Here is an 18911-nt window from a genome sequence, read left to right as displayed (position 1 = left end):
CCGACCACTCTTCAAAAATGTCGCTCCTGCGGACAGGACAGGTGACAGGGAAAAGTCCCATTCTGGCAAAATCTAAACAATCAGCTCTGAAAAAAGTGACAATAAAAATGCAAGTTTTATTAATCAGGAAAAAAAATTATAATTTCGCCCAAATACATAATATAGAACAGTGTACAAAAGAATTCATGTCTGACTTGTTATGTTTACTCCATTGAGCAATTCCATAAAAAAAAAGCATGCGTAGATCCTGGAACTAACTCCATTGTGTCCTGTCCGTGCTGAGCTGAGTGCAGCGGAGGGATTAGGGTTATTAGAGGGTCCTTGTTCCCGCAGCTCCGGTGTAGTCACCTCAGCGCTGAGAGGAATAGGGAAAATGAGGTCCTCAAACTATCACCTCTGACCGAGAAGCCTCAGCAGCACGCTGCTTCCGGTGACATCATCGCGTCACATGAGCATGACGTCGGCAGGACCTCTAGCCTTTACCTGTTGGTCAGCACATAATTAGTGACCCAAAGAGAGTGAGCGCCATCTTGTAGATGAGTGCGGCAGGCCGGAATGTGGGGGAAGCCTCGGGCCTCTCGCCGGCTAGTAATGTGGGGGACGCCGCTATGGCCGGGTTAGCGCTGTGTGCCCAGAGCTCGCTTGTAGTCAGCACGGGGACATTTGGCCTCGTGGCTATAGTGAGCCGTATATGTGGGGTTACATGGCTGCAGCACTCTGTGTACAGGGGCGACACATTCTGCTTCAGGCCCCCAGCTATAATGGCAGCAGTGGCCTCTAACTAGCCCGGAGGCCAGCCTTCCCTCCCGGGGACCAGCAGGCTCTCTGGCAAGGGCCACCTGCAGGTTCTGGTTGGCTCCTACTGGGAGTAAAATGATGGTGTTTGGCTGCCGGTGTGACCAAAATGGCGTCCACCTAGCCTGAAGACTGGCTGCATTGGCGGGGGTTATGGATCATATTGCACTGTGGTGACTCTTGTTGCACCCAGACATTGGGTGCACCATCCCGCCAAGTTGTTTTCATGCTAATTACCACACCGCCATCTTCTCTGACAGCTCTGGCTTTATAGAGTTAGGCCGGGGTCACACTTGCGAGTGTTATGTGAGAAACCAATACCCGGCGGCACTCAGGACCGGAGAGTTCAGCTACATAGAAATACATGCAGCCACACACTCCGGTGCCGGGTATTGTGCGAGTTTCTCGCAAGCTAGTAATTCATCTGCCGTGTACTGTAAAATCACTGCAGGAGCCGACAGGATAGAAGAGATGGATTACATACAGGAAATACAAATAGAATAGGTAGATATATAGATGTCAGTGACAAATACAATTAGTACAATGTGTGCAAATTACTGGACATGTATTTAATTAATAAAAGATTATCTTTATTGAAAAAAAAATGCCATCCCACGCATTTTTTTTAAACAGTGGCTCAGTGGTTAGCACTGTATCCTTGCAGCGCTGCAGTCCTGGGTTCAAATCCCACCAAGGACAACATCTGCAAAGGAGTTTGAATGTTCTCCCCGTGTTTGCATGGGTTTCCTCCGGGTTCTCTGGTTTCTTCCCACATTCCAAAGACATACCGCCGTAAGGTGAGAATGCCACGATTTTTTTTTTTTTATTATTATTTTTAATATTAGATCTTATACAGGTCCTTCTAAAAAAATTAGCATATAGTGTTAAATTTCATTATTTACCATAATGTAATGATTACAATTAAACTTTCATATATTATAGATTCATTATCCACCAACTGAAATTTGTCAGGTCTTTTATTGTTTTAATACTGATGATTTTGGCATACAACTCCTGATAACCCAAAAAACCTGTCTCAATAAATTAGCATATCAAGAAAAGGTTCTCTAAACGACCTATTACCCTAATCTTCTGAATCAACTAATTAACTCTAAACACATGCAAAAGATACCTGAGGCTTTTATAAACTCCCTGCCTGGTTCATTACTCAAAACCCCCATCATGGGTAAGACTAGCGACCTGACAGATGTCAAGAAGGCCATCATTGACACCCTCAAGCAAGAGGGTAAGACCCAGAAAGAAATTTCTCAACAAATAGGCTGTTCCCAGAGTGCTGTATCAAGGAACCTCAATGGTAAGTCTGTTGGAAGGAAACAATGTGGCAGAAAACGCTGTACAACGAGAAGAGGAGACTGGACCCTGAGGAAGATTGTGGAGAAGGACCGATTCCAGACCTTGGGGAACCTGAGGAAGCAGTGGACTGAGTCTGGTGTGGAAACATCCAGAGCCACCGTGCACAGGCGTGTGCAGGAAATGGGCTACAGGTGCCGCATTCCCCAGGTAAAGCCACTTTTGAGCTACAGAGAAGCAGCACTGGACTGTTGCTAAGTGGTCCCAAGTACTTTTTTCTGATGAAAGCAAATTTTGCATGTCATTCGGAAATCAAGGTGCCAGAGTCTGGAGGAAGACTGGGGAGAAGGAAATGCCAAAATGCCTGAAGTCCAGTGTCAAGTACCCACAGTCAGTGATGGTGTGGGGTGCCATGTCAGCTGCTGGTGTTGGTCCACTGTGTTTCATCAAGGGCAGGGTCAATGCAGCTAGCTATCAGGAGATTTTGGAGCACTTCATGCTTCCATCGGCTGAAATGCTTTATGGAGATGAAGATTTCATTTTTCAGCACGACCTGGCACCTGCTCACAGTGCCAAAACCACTGGTAAATGGTTTACTGACCATGGTATTACTGTGCTCAATTGGCCTGCCAACTCTCCTGACCTGAACCCCATAGAGAATCTGTGGGATATTGTGAAGAGAAAGTTGAGAGATGCAAGACCCAACACTCTGGATGACCTTAAGGCCGCTATTGAAGCATCCTGGGCCTCCATAACATCTCAGCAGTGTCACAGGCTGATTGCCTCCATGCCACGCCGCATTGAAGCAGTCATTTCTGCCAAAGGATTCCCGACCAAGTATTGAGTGCATAACTGAACATTATTATTTGATGTTTTTTTTGTTTGTTATTAAAAACACTTTTATTTGATTGGATGGGTGAAATATGCTAATTTATTGAGACAGGTTTTTTGGGTTATCAGGAGTTGTATGCCAAAATCATCAGTATTAAAACAATAAAAGACCTGACAAATTTCAGTTGGTGGATAATGAATCTATAATATATGAAAGTTTAATTGTAATCATTACATTATGGTAAATAATTAAATTTAACACTATATGCTAATTTTTTGAGAAGGACCTATACAATTGATGCTGCATAGGCAGCATCAATAGTAAAAGTTGGTCACACTTGCCAAACACTATGACTAGTGTGAACAACCTGTAATCAGTTTTCCAAGCGATGCTACAGATCTCTTGGAAAACGCTAGCATTCTGCAAGCTAACTACGCTTGCAAAATGCTAATGTTTAGCGTGAACACGCATGCCAATTCCGCATGCGTTTTACCCGCGGCACGGTTGCAGAATTGCTGTGGAAATTTCAGCGGCAATTCCGAACTTGTTCACATAGCCTATAGATAAAAAAACAGAGGTAAAGCCGACGACAAATGTTTATAGCCTGGGAAAGGGGTAATACCCATGGAGCTTCACAGGATATTAATATGAGCTCACAGCTGTATATTTAGCCTTTACTGGCTGCTAAAATTGGGGAGCCTAAAAAAATGATTGGGGCCCCCTATAATTAATAACCAGCAAAATCTATGCAGACAGCTGCAGGCTGATATTAATAGCCTAGGAAGGGGCCATGGATACTGCCCCCCCCCACTAAGATATGCCAATTTTGGCATTTAGCCTCACTCTTCCCACTTGCCCTGTAGCGGTGGCAAGTAGGTTGATGAGGAGGTTGATGTCACCTTTGTATTGTCAGGTGACATTAAGTCCCGAGGTTAATAATGGAGAGGCGTCAATAAGACGCCCCATTACTAACCCCATAGTCACATTGTATGAAGACACCCTGAAATAAGTCCTTTAATTGAAAGAATGACACAGACTCATTTAATAAATCTTAATTAAATGCTTATGACCTTACCCATTCCCCTGATGTCTTCGTCAACTCCAAATGAGTTTAAAAAAAAACCAATATTCCTCACCTTTCCAAAGAGATGCTGCTAATCCATTTGCCCCACGACGGGTCTAGCTCTGCTACATCTAGATGGAAGGCTGCATAATTCGACCATGCAGCCTGCCATCCAGCAGACACTGAGCACCATGTGCTTAGTGTCTCCCTGTGAACTTCTATTCCCTTTCTTCTTGTGGTGCCGTCAGACAGTTCCTGCGAGTTCACAGCCAATGAACTCCTTTCACCTTTCTGACTTCAGCGCGAGCGCTGTAGGAGATTATAGGGGGACCCCACGTCATTTTCTTTAAGGTCTCCCATTTTAATAGCCAGTAAAGGCTAATTTTACAGCCGTAAGAAGATATTAATAGCCCAGGAAGCTCCATGGGTATTACCCCCTTCCCAGGCTATAAACATCGGCCCCCAGCCATCGGCTTTCCCTCTGCTGATTACGAAAGCTGCGCAGGAGCCCGCACCATTGTTTTCCGAAAAATAATCTTTTATTTATTAAATGCATGTACAGTAAGCTGTACATCTATATATCTACCTATTCTATGTGTATTTACTGTTTTTAATCCATCTCTTCTATGCTGTCGGCTCCTGCAGTGATTTTACAGTACACAGCAGATGAATTGCTGGCTATCTATGTAATATATATATAAAGAAACGCTCTGACGAAGGTCCGGTGTGGACCGAAAACGTTTAGCACTTTTGTTTGTCTGGATGCATCAATAAACTAAGAAGCTTTTCTTCTCAAATTGAGTGCCAAGTTTTATTCATCTGGTATAAACGTGTGTGTGTCACTGACATCTATATATCTATGTAACCTATGTGTATATAGCTATTCTATCTATTCTACTCTTAACTTGTCAGTGTGATTTTACTGTATGCAGCACATGAATTGCCGACTTTTACAAGGAGATGAGTGTGTAAAAATCGGACAGCACTCGCATGGTCTGAGTGCTTTGCGTTTTTTTTTCTCACACCCATTGACTTCTATTGCGGGATGCGGTCCGATGTCTGATTACAACCGCAGCTTGCTGCAAGTTTTTTTCTAGTCCAATCTTGGTCCGATCTGAAAAAAAAAACGCAGATGAACACACAATGATAGAATAACATTGGTCCGAATACAATTTTTAAACGGATTGTATTAGTCCGATTCCATTGCAAGTAGGAATGAGCCCGAAAGTGGAAAACGTGAAGGTGCACCTAAATATTTGTAATAATAGAACAACACGGCACTTGTAGTAGTGTATCGAGTAGGTGCTCAAGTAGGGTATCCAGCCCAATAAATCCAAATCCGAAAAAACTTGGCACTCTGGATGAATAATTATCATATGCAAAAGGTTTATTGATGTGCATCCATAAAGGCAAGTTGAACGTTTTCAGTCCACATACGGACCTTCATCAGAACAAATATGAGAGATATGGTGTAGAGAGGAATGGTAATCCTGTCTCTATAAATTCCAAATGGCGCCATTTACCCAGTGACTCCGGTCGCATCACACGTGCTCCTACTTGGACAGGACTTCTTGCTGCATCCAGGTTACCCTACCAATATTGGAATTTATAGAGACAGTATTAACATCTCTCATATTTGTTCTGATGAAGGTCCGGATGTGGACCGAAAACTTGCCTTTATGGATGCACATCAATAAACCTTTTGCATATGATAATTATTCATCTAGAGTGCCAAGTTTTTTCGGATTTGCACATAAATATTTGGCCACACCAAGGGTGCGCTGAGTGTCTGCTTGGTTTGAATAGTCATTCTGTGCTGACAGACTTGAACATAATTGTCTTAACTTGCAGTTGAACACATAATTAATACAGATAGGAGAGCTAATAGATCCGGCTCATTCTGGTGAGCAGAGCCGAGTGATCCAGGACACCCATCACTGGTAAAGAGGACTTTCCCACAGTGACCAATCATATCATATTATATCTTTTGTTTCTTAGAAGCCTTTTTTTAAATGAAAGGGGAAATCTAATTGGTTTCTTGGACAACCGGCTGCAGCACTTTTCTTGTGACGTGTTCTGACTCTCCATCCATGTGCAGCACCAGCCTCAGATTCTTCTGTCCGCTTAGTTGTCCCATCCAGATACTAAAGTCTAATAGTCTACCATTGTACTCTCTGCAGATCTACCGACTGTACTTTTCATCAGTGTGTGGCTACCATACATGTATGATGACGGGCCTACTTTATATCCACAGCTGCCACCATGTACTCCACTGTAGCCCAGTTAGCCCGGGTGAACCCGTTTAATGCTCCTCACTTCCAGTTGGGACCGGAGAATGTGACTTTACGGAAGAACGGTTCCTCCCAGGTCCAACCAGTTCGCCGGCTGGCTGCTGCTGCGGCTGTGCAGGAAGGTATGTGTACATAGCCGTGACACCGAGGGGTCCTAGTGACCGCGCACAAGCTGCTACATTGCCTGCACATTCCATCCATTATCTTACTATACAGTGTCTGGCAGATCCAGCTTGTAGGATCAGGATATGATCTTGTATAGGTCACTTTTTTCAAGGTCATATCATTTTCAATATGAAGGCCTTGAGTAAATAACTGGAACGACTTCTTACCATTAACTCTTCAGAAGCAATAGTGATTTGCCTCATGCAGATGTTATCTAGAATTTCTGTGGTTATATTCTCCATACTGTCTATGAAAGTGTTGTCTCATCTGGCCTATTAGCCGTACTAAAGTGACCACGTTCAAACATTGATCCCTTCGTACAACATGACATACGTTTACGTCATGCGGGTATGTGAGCTGTGCCTGCACGATGTCGCCGGGCGATTGTGAAAGTGAACAAGAAATGTTATGCCCCAAAATGGTACCAATAAAAAAAACGTCAACTCGTCCCGCAAGGAAAAAGCCTTCATATGACTTGTCAGCCAGAATATGAACACATTATAGCCATTTAAATATGGGGAAGCAAAAACTTGCTTTTGCAACAAAAAGCAACTTTTAGTGTGTGACAGCAGCCAATCATAAAAGCCCAATTTAAATCTGGTTTCGATGTAATCGCACTGACCCAAAGAATGAAGTCATTTAATCATTTATCCTGCACTGAGCGCTTATACCGGGATTTCCGTGTAAATCTCTGAACTTTCGTGAGGCAGATGGAGACGCTGTCTGGCCTATGATCCAGTGATGTCTGTATTTTTAGGCGTGCATAAAAGCGTGGTCCACTACAGTTTTGTGCACCTCTGAAAAGGACAATGCTGAACAGAGAACAGACCTGAGTCCGGAGTAACTGTGCTGCCACTTTATAGTGAGTCAATACCACGGGGGTTTCATTTAAATCACATTCAGAGATTTATATGGAAACCCTGATGTAAGTGCTCAGCGTAGAGCGCAGGATAAATGTAATCAAAAATGTTATGTAAAATGTCCCAACTCAGATCCATCATCTGTTAATGGAAATATTGGGGGCTGTCACGTTACTGTTGGCACAAAGGGTCTGAAAAAGAGCTATAACTCCACAAAAGAAAACCAATAAATTCTGTACTCCCAAATCCAAATGCCCCTCACCTTCTAAAGTGATGTTCACAGTCCAGTATAGGTGAGTATTTTACATCAGTATTTGTTCCACTCCTGGTTTTCACTTACAATCAGAGGAAAAGTATAATAGAAACATATGCACCACTTCTTTATTTATCACCCACTCCTGGTTTTGGCTTACAAATACTGAACGTGACCTATGCCACATAATGTGCCTAAACCACCTTTAGCGCCGATATGTTCAGCATTTCCATAGTGATGAGAGCCCGCCTAATTTACTGGTGCATGTCTCCAGGAACATGAGCTGGGCTACTACAATGTACGGGCACTATAATGGTAAATTTGCAATTTTCACTCTGCAACATCTAAAGCTGCTTGTTTTTGGTAAACACATATGGAGTCAAAATCATCACTACACCTGTAGATAAATTAATAGAGGGGTATAACTTCCAAAATGGGGTCACTTGAGGAGATACTGCTTTTCTAACCTTTAGGGGCTCTGTATATGGAGTCCGCAAACTATTCTAAAATTTGTTCTCCTAATAGCACTCTGGCCCTCCCGAGCCTCTAAGAGCTGTACTGTACAGACACGCATGCGTATCTGTGCTCCTAATGATGCTTCGTTTGACTATAACCGCATGCGCGGAAGTAGAAAAAAAGCAGTTAGGGAAGAATATGGCATTTTTAATTGTCAGAAAATATTTTGTATTATGATGTTAAATGGGGAGTTGGTGGTTTGGATTACCAACTCCACATCCCTGTTAGTAACGCTGGATGCACATGTCCATAATGAACGGTTTGTGCACGGACTGCAGTATCCGGCAACTCTTCTGACCTGCACGACCTCATGTATTTACAAGTAAGGTAGGGTATTGCTTTCTAAGCACAGACTGTATATTTTGGGTGTGTGAATCCAGCTTACTTTCAGCACTATGCTGCTTTGGTGGAATCCAGTAGCGTAGCTACCAAGGGGGGCAGATGGGGCGGTGGCATGGGCCATGCGTTCTGAGGAGCCCACCCGGAACCACCTTACTGTTGCACACGCCCATAGAGTTTGTGACACTCTGCTCTGCCGCAGAGTAAATCTCCCTGCACTGCCACCCGGCCACTATGGGACCCACAGTGGCCCATCATTGCAAGATCCACTGTATCCGCTGGATGCCGAGACAGTTGAAAGCTCTAATGAGGCAGAGAGGCTTACGCTCCCTCTCCCATCATTCCCCCTTTTGTGTCTAATGTCCCTGACGCAGACCCTGGTAAGGAGCGCGATGACGTTATTACTTGGCGCCCGCTGTCCTGAGATGAACGGGGCATCGGGGTTACGAGGAGGAGAGATGAGTATTGTATTTTTTTTTTTTAATGGGGCATGCATTATACCATATAGAGTCTGCCTATGGTGGTGCTTTATACTGTAGAGGCTTATGGGGAATGCATTATACTGTATGGAGTTTGCCTCTGGGGAGTGCATTATACCGTATGGAAGCTCTTTAGGGGGCCATAGTACAGTGCTGGGAGATATTGTGGGGTCTTTGTACAGTGAGGGGGTTATCAGAGTGTTGCGCTCTTTTATGGTTACTGACGGTTGCGCTCTGCTATGATCACTGTTGGTTGCGCTCTGCTATGTGACTGTCAGTTGCGCTCTTATGATGACTGTCGGTTGCGCTTTTATGATGACTGTCGGTTGTGCTGTGTTATGATTGTCGGTTGTGCTCTTATGATGACTGTCGGTTGCGCTCTTATGATGACTGTCGGTTGCGCTCTTATGATGACTGTCGGTTGCGCTCTTATGACTGTCGGTTGCGCTCTTATGATGACTGTCGGTTGCGCTCTTATGACTGTCGGTTGCGCTCTTATGATGACTGTCGGTTGCGCTCTTATCATGACTGTCGGTTGCGCTCTTTTATGGTGACTTGTCAGTTGTGCTCTGATCTGGTGACTGTCACTTGCGCTCTTTTATGGTGACTGTCGATTGCGCTCTTTTATGACTGTTGGTTGCGCTCTGTTAAGGTGACTGTTGGTTGCGCTCTGTTATGGTGACTGTTGGTTGCGCTCTGTTATAGTGACTGTCTTGCGCTCTTTTATGATGACTGTCGGTTGCGCTCTGTTATGATCACTGTCGGTTGCTCTGTGTTATGGTGACTGTCGGTTGCGCTGTTATGACTGTCAGTTGCGCTCTGTTATGACTGTCGGTTGCACTCTTATGGTGACTGTCGGTTGTTCTCTTATGATCATGTTGGTTGCGCTGTTATGATGACTGTCAGTTGGCGCTCTTTTATGGTTACTGACGGTTGCGCTCTGCTATGTGACTGTCGGTTGCGCTCTATGTGACTGTCGGTTGCTCTGCCGCAGAGTAAATCTCCCTGCACTGCCACCCGGCCACTATGGGACCCACAGTGGCCCATCATTGCAAGATCCACTGTATCCGCTGGATGCCGAGACAGTTGAAAGCTCTAATGAGGCAGAGAGGCTTACGCTCCCTCTCCCATCATTCCCCCTTTTGTGTCTAATGTCCCTGACGCAGACCCTGGTAAGGAGCGCGATGACGTTATTACTTGGCGCCCGCTGTCCTGAGATGAACGGGGCATCGGGGTTACGAGGAGGAGAGATGAGTATTGTATTTTTTTTTTTTAATGGGGCATGCATTATACCATATAGAGTCTGCCTATGGTGGTGCTTTATACTGTAGAGGCTTATGGGGAATGCATTATACTGTATGGAGTTTGCCTCTGGGGAGTGCATTATACCGTATGGAAGCTCTTTAGGGGGCCATAGTACAGTGCTGGGAGATATTGTGGGGTCTTTGTACAGTGAGGGGGTTATCAGAGTGTTGCGCTCTTTTATGGTTACTGACGGTTGCGCTCTGCTATGATCACTGTTGGTTGCGCTCTGCTATGTGACTGTCAGTTGCGCTCTTATGATGACTGTCGGTTGCGCTTTTATGATGACTGTCGGTTGTGCTGTGTTATGATTGTCGGTTGTGCTCTTATGATGACTGTCGGTTGCGCTCTTATGATGACTGTCGGTTGCGCTCTTATGATGACTGTCGGTTGCGCTCTTATGACTGTCGGTTGCGCTCTTATGATGACTGTCGGTTGCGCTCTTATGACTGTCGGTTGCGCTCTTATGATGACTGTCGGTTGCGCTCTTATCATGACTGTCGGTTGCGCTCTTTTATGGTGACTTGTCAGTTGTGCTCTGATCTGGTGACTGTCACTTGCGCTCTTTTATGGTGACTGTCGATTGCGCTCTTTTATGACTGTTGGTTGCGCTCTGTTAAGGTGACTGTTGGTTGCGCTCTGTTATGGTGACTGTTGGTTGCGCTCTGTTATAGTGACTGTCTTGCGCTCTTTTATGATGACTGTCGGTTGCGCTCTGTTATGATCACTGTCGGTTGCTCTGTGTTATGGTGACTGTCGGTTGCGCTGTTATGACTGTCAGTTGCGCTCTGTTATGACTGTCGGTTGCACTCTTATGGTGACTGTCGGTTGTTCTCTTATGATCATGTTGGTTGCGCTGTTATGATGACTGTCAGTTGGCGCTCTTTTATGGTTACTGACGGTTGCGCTCTGCTATGTGACTGTCGGTTGCGCTCTATGTGACTGTCGGTTGCTCTGCCGCAGAGTAAATCTCCCTGCACTGCCACCCGGCCACTATGGGACCCACAGTGGCCCATCATTGCAAGATCCACTGTATCCGCTGGATGCCGAGACAGTTGAAAGCTCTAATGAGGCAGAGAGGCTTACGCTCCCTCTCCCATCATTCCCCCTTTTGTGTCTAATGTCCCTGACGCAGACCCTGGTAAGGAGCGCGATGACGTTATTACTTGGCGCCCGCTGTCCTGAGATGAACGGGGCATCGGGGTTACGAGGAGGAGAGATGAGTATTGTATTTTTTTTTTTTAATGGGGCATGCATTATACCATATAGAGTCTGCCTATGGTGGTGCTTTATACTGTAGAGGCTTATGGGGAATGCATTATACTGTATGGAGTTTGCCTCTGGGGAGTGCATTATACCGTATGGAGGCTCTTTAGGGAGCCATAGTACAGTGCTGGGAGATATTGTGGGGTCTTTGTACAGTGAGGGGGTTATCAGAGTGTTGTAGCCAGTTTAGGGGCTACTGAGGGGTCAGTATACTGTGTGGGGGGTACTATACAGTGAGTGGACATTAGACTATGTATAAGAGCATCATACTGTTCAGAGGGGAGCTGAACAGGGGCGGACTCTGGACAATATTAAATGTTAAGTGGGCACTTTTTGTTATGGAGGAACTTGCAGGGGTGAACCTAGCCTCTCTGCTGCCTGAGGCGAACTGCAAAATGGTGCCCCCCCATAGTAAATTTTTTAAACCGGTAAACCACACCTCCGTGTCCCGAAACGCTTAGCCAATCACAAGTGCCACACACAGGGCTGTCCGGGGCTAATAGGGCCATTGGGTTGGGCGAGGGATGTGAGAGCGGGAAGGGGGACGAGCGCCACCGACCAAACGCCGCTCGGGAGAAACATGGCTGGATGCCCGTATTTACCAAGGGGTGGCATTGGACGTGGTGTGGAAGTTATGACCAGTCAGTCCTGCAGCAGAGACATATGTGAATGGTGCAATGCATCCTGCACCAGGGGCGTACATAGAAATTATGGGGCTCCATAGCATTATTTCTAATTGCCCCCTCCTCCAGACCCCACCGGCCCACGTACTGTATTGTCCACTTCCAAATCTCTACATTCCAAAAAATGGTAACACCACTACGTAAAAAGGAAGTCAGTGACCCCAAGATGCATACTAAGCTGCTATATAGTGGTATAAGGGGCCCACCTCCGGTAAAATACAGAGTAGAACAGGACAATTTCCTAAGAAAATTGTTTACATCTAATGCAAATGAGGAGATTTTGGTGCCCCCCTATGACAGGTCTATTGGCCAATGAATGAAGTAAGGAGCCGCATATAACATGCATTCTCCACTCTCTCCTCCTCTTCAGGCTGTGTTCACACAAGGAAGGTTTTGCTGCATTTTTACCTTGGTTTTATGCTCATCTAAACCTGCATTTTTTATAGCTGAGAACGCACATTGGTTTTATTTGCAGAAAGTGAAACCTGTTTTGCTGCGATTTGGAAAGCATGAGCACCAATTCTTTTCAGCGCTTTTGCAGCGTGCTATGGGCGAAAACACAGAAATGCAGTGTTGTGAACGTAGCCTTAGGGTATGTGCTCAACATCTGGAGGGGCTGCGTCTTGGAAGCAGTGTCTCCGGACTGGTGGGAACCCGCGGGTGATCGCAGGGAGACCGCAGCTGCCCTGTACTCACGATCTGCATCTTCCCCCCTGCATTCACCCGATGGCGATCTCTTCCAACTCCGAAGCATGAAATGAACATGATGTGGTGATGCGGAAGTCCCAAAACCTGCACTGCAGCTAAAATAACGCTGCGGAGGGGAGAAACATAGTGAGGATGGGATTTCTAGAAGACTGGTGTCTTCTTCTCATACTGAATTGGCATGAGAGAAAAAAAAATCACAGAATGCTGAGTAGCAGGGTATATTGGACGGTATGCAAACATTCAAATCAGTGAGTGGGGGCAGAACATTGGACTGCACTTGGATGACATCTGAGTGCAGCCTGATTTCCGCAAAGTGATAAGATGAAGATAGAGAATTATTTCCTCCATCTTCTCCTCAGTGTGCTCCGATTCTCTCGTGAGATTATTGGACCATGTTAAGCCGACATTCTGATCAGAGGCAATAACTTAATACCATTACCCAACAGAGGAACTACACAAAAGAGTCCACCGCAGTCATTAGGTCATTGTGCTATGTCAGCAATACATATTGTTCTCAACAGAAATCTCTGATATCAGCCAGCGTGTCCGATCTGTAATAGTTTAGTCAAACAAAAAAGAGACTTTGGCCGCCCACACAGAACCGAGATAACTCTCAGTCAGAGAGGAACCTAAACCCAGACTCATCACTACATCTATATACAGTGAAATGACCGTGGTCACCACTGCCCGGACTATCAGGTCCATTGCTAGAATGACCAGAGCTCTGGAATCATGCACGAGCCTTCAGGAGATGTTCCACAGAGCGGACATTCTAGCTGAGGTGTGATAATGTGAGGGGCGAAAACTGCAGAACATACAGGTGCTGGGTGCCAGAGTGCACAGCGATCGTCTGCACTGATAGCATCACATACACCAACACCGCCTGCCTGCACCCCAGCACATTACTGGACAGGACTCCAGATACTCAGGGGAGCGCGCATCACATATACCAGCACCGCACTGCCTGCACCCCAGCACATAACTGGACAGGACTCTGGATACTCAGCAGAGCACACATCACATACACCAGCACCGCCTGCACCCCAGCACATTACTGGACAGGACTCCGGATACTCAGCAGAGCACACATCACATACACCAGCACCGCCTGCACATTACTGGACAGGACTCCGGATACTCAGCAGAGCACACATCACATACACCAGCACCGCCTGCACCCCAGCACATTACTGGACAGGACTCCAGATACTCAGGGGAGCGCACATCACATACACCAGCACCGCCTGTACCCCAGCACATTACTGGACAGGACTCCGGATACTCGGGAGTGCACATCACATGAAACCAGCACCGCCTGCACCCCAGCACATTACTGGACAGGACTCCGGATACTCAGGGGAGCGCACATCACATACACCAGCACCACCTGTACCCCAGCACAGTACTGGACAGGACTCCGGATACTCAGGGGAGTGCACATCACATGCAACCAGCACCGCCTGCACCCCAGCACATTACTGGACAGGACTCCGGATACTCTGGAGTGCACAGTTTACACTGTGCTGGATATATGCAAAGGATTGCTATTGGGGGGAATTTATTATGTGGCATCCTGCCAAGCAGAGACAATTGTGGGTTCAGGCACAGGTTCTGATCTTACTCAAGAATCACAGGCAGTATATCGCTATACACTCATTTATAAACAGAGACACACATACTGTACACTACACACACTATTACATACACAAGAAACCTCTGCATTCATTCACACACAGGAAAGCAGACACTACACACTATTACATACCCTATAAATGACATTCCATATACTCACGTGTGCTGCAGCAGAGCCGTCACTGCTCGCCCCATCCCAGGTCACCGGGGGCAGAGGAGACAGGAGGACACAGGGAGCTGCTGCCTCCTCTAGGAGTCTGTGCAGGCAGGATCTCCCCATCCTCCTCCTCCTCTGGTCCGACTGCCTCCTGTGATCTCAGAGGAACTAGGAAGGAGTTAGGCTACGTTCAGACTAGCGTTGTGCGCCGCTGCGTCGGCGACGCAACGCACAACGCGCGGCAAAACGCACGCAAAAACGCTGCGTTTTGCGACGCGTGCGTCGTTTTTTGCCGAAAATCGGACGCAAGAAAAATGCAACTTGTTGCGTTTTCTTGGTCCAACGCTTGCGGCAAAAAAGACGCACGCGTCGCAAAACGCAACACACAAAAACGCATGCGTCCCCCATGTTAAACATAGGGGCGCATGACGCGTGCGTCGCCGCTGCGTTTCCCGACGCAGCGTTGGGAAACGCTAGTCTGAACGTAGCCTTATGGAGGGGACAGTGCACAGAGGCACCAGCAGGCAGCATCAGCAGCTAGTCTCAGGAATGGTGGGGGCTGGGGGAGGGAGCAGCCCTACTCTGGAGCCAGGAGGGGGCAGCATCAATTTGTGACGCTGCCACCTACTGGCCCCTGTAATTGTCACACAATGTGGAGATTTCTGGCTCCGAGCTCCTCCTGCTTTGTCCCTCACTGCCGATGTCCTGATCAGCCAGAGGTGAGGGATAGAGAAGACCGAGGAGGAGCCAGTGCTGGAGGCGACACCAAGCTCTGCACAGGAGCAATGCTCAGGACTTTGTGCATTGGGTCTCCTGCACTGAGCGCTCCCACTGCCGCCCAGCAGGTGGCGCCGCCTGAGGCAACAAGCTCAAGTTGCCTCATTATAGGGACGCCCTTGGGAACTTGGGTTATTGTGACTGTCAAAGGGGCATGCAGAGGGCAATATTACTTTCTAGGGGGCAAAATCTGGGCACTGTTTTCCAAGACGCACACAGCATTACTATATTCTAGAGCATTGTTTCTCAACTCCAGTTCTTAAGGCCCACCACCAACAGTTGAGGTTTTCAGGATATCTTTAGTATTGCACAGGTGAGAATTTCATCACCTGCTCAAGCATTCATTCAATCACCTATGCAATACTAAAGGTACTGTCACACTTAGCGACGCTGCAGCGATACCGACAACGATCCGGATCGCTGCAGCGTCGCTGTTTGGTCGCTGGAGAGCTGTCACACAGACAGCTCTCCAGCGACCAACGATGCCGGTAACCAGGGTAAACATCGGGTAACTAAGCGCAGGGCCGCGCTTAGTAACCCGATGTTTACCCTGGTTACCATCCTAAAAGTAAAAAAAAACAAACACTACATACTTACCTACCGCTATCTGTCCTCCAGCGCTGTGCTCTGCTCTCCTCCTGCACTGGCTGTGAGCACAGCGGCCGGAAAGCAGAGCGGTGACGTCACCGCTCTGCTTTCCGGCTGACCGACGCTCACAGCCAGTACAGGAGGAGTGCAGAGCACAGCGCTGGAGGACAGACAGCGGTAGGTAAGTATGTAGTGTTTGTTTTTTTTTACTTTTAGGATGGTAACCAGGGTAAACATCGGGTTACTAAGCGCGGCCCTGCGCTTAGTAACCCGATGTTTACCCTGGTTACCAGTGAAGACATCGCTGAATCGGTGTCACACACGCCGATTCAGCGATGTCTGCGGGGAGTCCAGCGACCAAATAAAGTTCTGGACTTTCTTCCCCGACCAGCGACAGCCCAGCAGGGGCCTGATCGCTGCTGCCTGTCACACTGGACGATATCGCTAGCGAGGACGCTGCAACGTCACGGATCGCTAGCGATATCGTCTAGTGTGACGGTACCTTAAGGAAATCCCGAAAACCAGCCCTTTTGGTGGGTCTTGAGGACTGGAGTTGAGAAACACTGTTCTAGAGGGTTAGTTTACCATGTAGAGGGCACACAGCCCCACACAGCAGGTACAGTAATTGGGTCACATACGGCAGCAGCAGCTCAGTATTGGGGTATCAGCAGCATGAGGAGTTTGTGCAGGTTGGGGATAAATGTGAACATGTGTCTTTGTTGTAATCTCTGCAGACGAGTACTGGCTGTAAGAAGTTGTCGTATCAGTGTGAGCCAGATGGAAAACAAGGGAAAAGTGAAAGAACGTCACCTGTAAGTCACCATCTGTATCTGTGCTTTAATCTCTTACGTGTTCTGCAGGATTGGTATCTACCACTTTATGTCACCATATGGCGGTAATAGCAGTGTTGGTCTTTGTATAGAGAATTTTTTAGTACCATCTCTGACCTCAGCTGAGGTTCCCCCTACATCCTTTATTGGGGTCTGCTACTATAGTTGTGATCAGGGTTACCTGGTTAGGGTCTTGCTCACAAGTTTAACCCCCCACCCCCACCCCCCCCTCCCACAAGCCGAAACCCTAGCTACGCCTCTGGTGGAATCATAAGCTGTGGTACAACGCATACTGCAGTGGTCCCATTAGATCTGGTTAAGTGCAGAATACAGGTTTGTCTGCATGTATCCTGGGGTGTAAACTAACCAGTGTTTCCTAAATGAGCTTGTTGTGCCACTAAACAGCGCATGTTTGTTATAAAAGCATGGTGTGTTCTGGTTTGTTCATGCAGGAGAATACAGTTGTGAATATGGCTCGGCACAGCTCTATGCAATTTGTGGCTTTGGTGGCATCCTCAGTTGTGGTATAACACACACTGCAGTTTGTACCTATGGATCTGGTGAAATGTCGAATTCAGGTTGGTATAACACGATCACATTAACATTCTTTTGTGTCTGGGATTTTTTATTTAAGTTTAAACTGAATAAGTAATGTTATACTGATTATATGAAAAATACTGTAAATGTCCCCCATCTACCAATGTGGCTTTGCAGCGCTTTCCCATGAAGTGGTGACCCAATCACTGCCCCCAAATGGTATTTAGTTGTCCTCTACTGTCCTTTTTGCTGCAGATCAGGTAAATCTTACTGAAGTGAAGCACATGTTTCGTGATGAACATTAATGGGACTGTACCTAGCTTGGAATTTAATTCCCTATCTAAAGTTCCTGATTAATGGGGTTGGGACCCTCACAATTCCAAGATCCGGGTCCTTATGAGTCCTGTGTGAATGGAGCGGTGATCAATCGTGTGCACATCCATTCATTCTTAATGGGACAGGCGTAGGTAGCTGATCTCTCCTTAGGAGTCAAAGGATCGGATGTGCACATGATCCACCACTGCTCTATTCACGCGGAGCTCTTCAGAGCCCTGGTTCACGGATTGGTGAATTCCTGGTCTCTGAGAACCTTATTGCCTAGCCCATGGACAAATAGTAAACCATCTTTTTATATACAGCATTTTCCCTAATTGAGCAGAGTCTTGCAGATTGTCATCTGACCTTCTCTTCCATTTTCATGTGTCCGTCTCCAAGTAACTTCTGATTGTACTGTCGAAGGTGCTAAACTTTGAGAGTTCTCTTGTCATACTATAGACTTTTGGCAGGTGTTTCCACACAGTTGTCCTCCACCTTTTTGTAGTCCTGATCATGCAACTGTTAATTAAAAGCTGTTTAACCTTGCCCATTTTTGTCTTCTAATCTTTTTTATTCTTTTACATTGTAGGTGGATCCTCAGAAGTACAAGAGCATTTTCAATGGCTTTTCAGTAACGCTCAAAGAAGATGGTGTCCGTGGTCTTGCTAAAGGATGGGCACCTACCTTCATTGGCTATTCAATGCAAGGATTATGCAAGTATGGGCTCTATGAAGTTTTCAAAATCTCGTATGCAGACATGCTCGGTGAGGTAAGACTCTGTTTTCTTTATTGGATTCCTGGCATAAAAGATTTAATTGGTTCTTTAGTTTAAATGCCCAATGAAATTGCTTTGTTTAACTCCTTTCTGACATCTGGAGCTATGAAAGTTGCTTGATCATGCGCAGTGCATGATCAGCAACTTTCCCTGTCAGTGCAGACTTGACAGTTTGCATAGTATGGGAATGCTGCTGAATCCCAATACTATACAAGCAATCAGCCTGCAAAAAGGAATAGTCTCAGAATGGGAACAAGTAAAAAAAAAAAAAAATAAAAAAAAAAATAAATAAATAAATTGTAAAAATATTTTTAAAAAACTAATAAAAAATCAAGATATTGTGTTAGGAGTCGAGTTTCCTCTGCTGCACAGGGGGAATCTCGATCCGTGTCTGCTGCGGTCTCCCATTCTGCTTCGGCTGCAGTGGGCTCTGCTCA

The 18911-nt window shown here is 46.3% G+C and overlaps 1 protein-coding gene across 1 annotated transcript; it reads left to right on the top strand.

Annotated features, from left to right (window-relative positions):
* Positions 1 to 555: 555 nt before the first annotated feature.
* LOC138673802 (solute carrier family 25 member 3-like) lies at positions 556 to 18415 on the top strand. The gene is made up of 4 exons (XM_069761845.1): positions 556 to 616; positions 6256 to 6414; positions 17300 to 17425; positions 18289 to 18415. Exons 1-4 carry the CDS (start codon positions 556 to 558, stop codon positions 18366 to 18368), a joined length of 426 nt encoding a protein of 141 aa, XP_069617946.1. The 3' UTR covers positions 18369 to 18415.
* The last annotated feature ends 496 nt before the right edge of the window (positions 18416 to 18911 follow it).

Source organism: Ranitomeya imitator, chromosome 4 (genome assembly GCF_032444005.1).
Source record: "Ranitomeya imitator isolate aRanImi1 chromosome 4, aRanImi1.pri, whole genome shotgun sequence".
In the NCBI taxonomy this organism is placed as follows: domain Eukaryota; kingdom Metazoa; phylum Chordata; class Amphibia; order Anura; family Dendrobatidae; genus Ranitomeya; species Ranitomeya imitator.
This window is presented reverse-complemented; position numbering and strand designations above follow the sequence as displayed.

Bases quoted from the DNA above. Each gene is read 5' to 3' on its own strand.
- LOC138673802 (XM_069761845.1), top strand. From the start codon at position 556: ATGTGGGGGAAGCCTCGGGCCTCTCGCCGGCTAGTAATGTGGGGGACG. The intron at 617-6,255 runs GTTAGCGCTGTG...TTATATCCACAG, and splicing joins GGGGACGCCGCTATGGCCGG to CTGCCACCATGTACTCCACT. The intron at 6,415-17,299 runs GTATGTGTACAT...TTGTTCATGCAG, and splicing joins TGCTGCGGCTGTGCAGGAAG to GAGAATACAGTTGTGAATAT.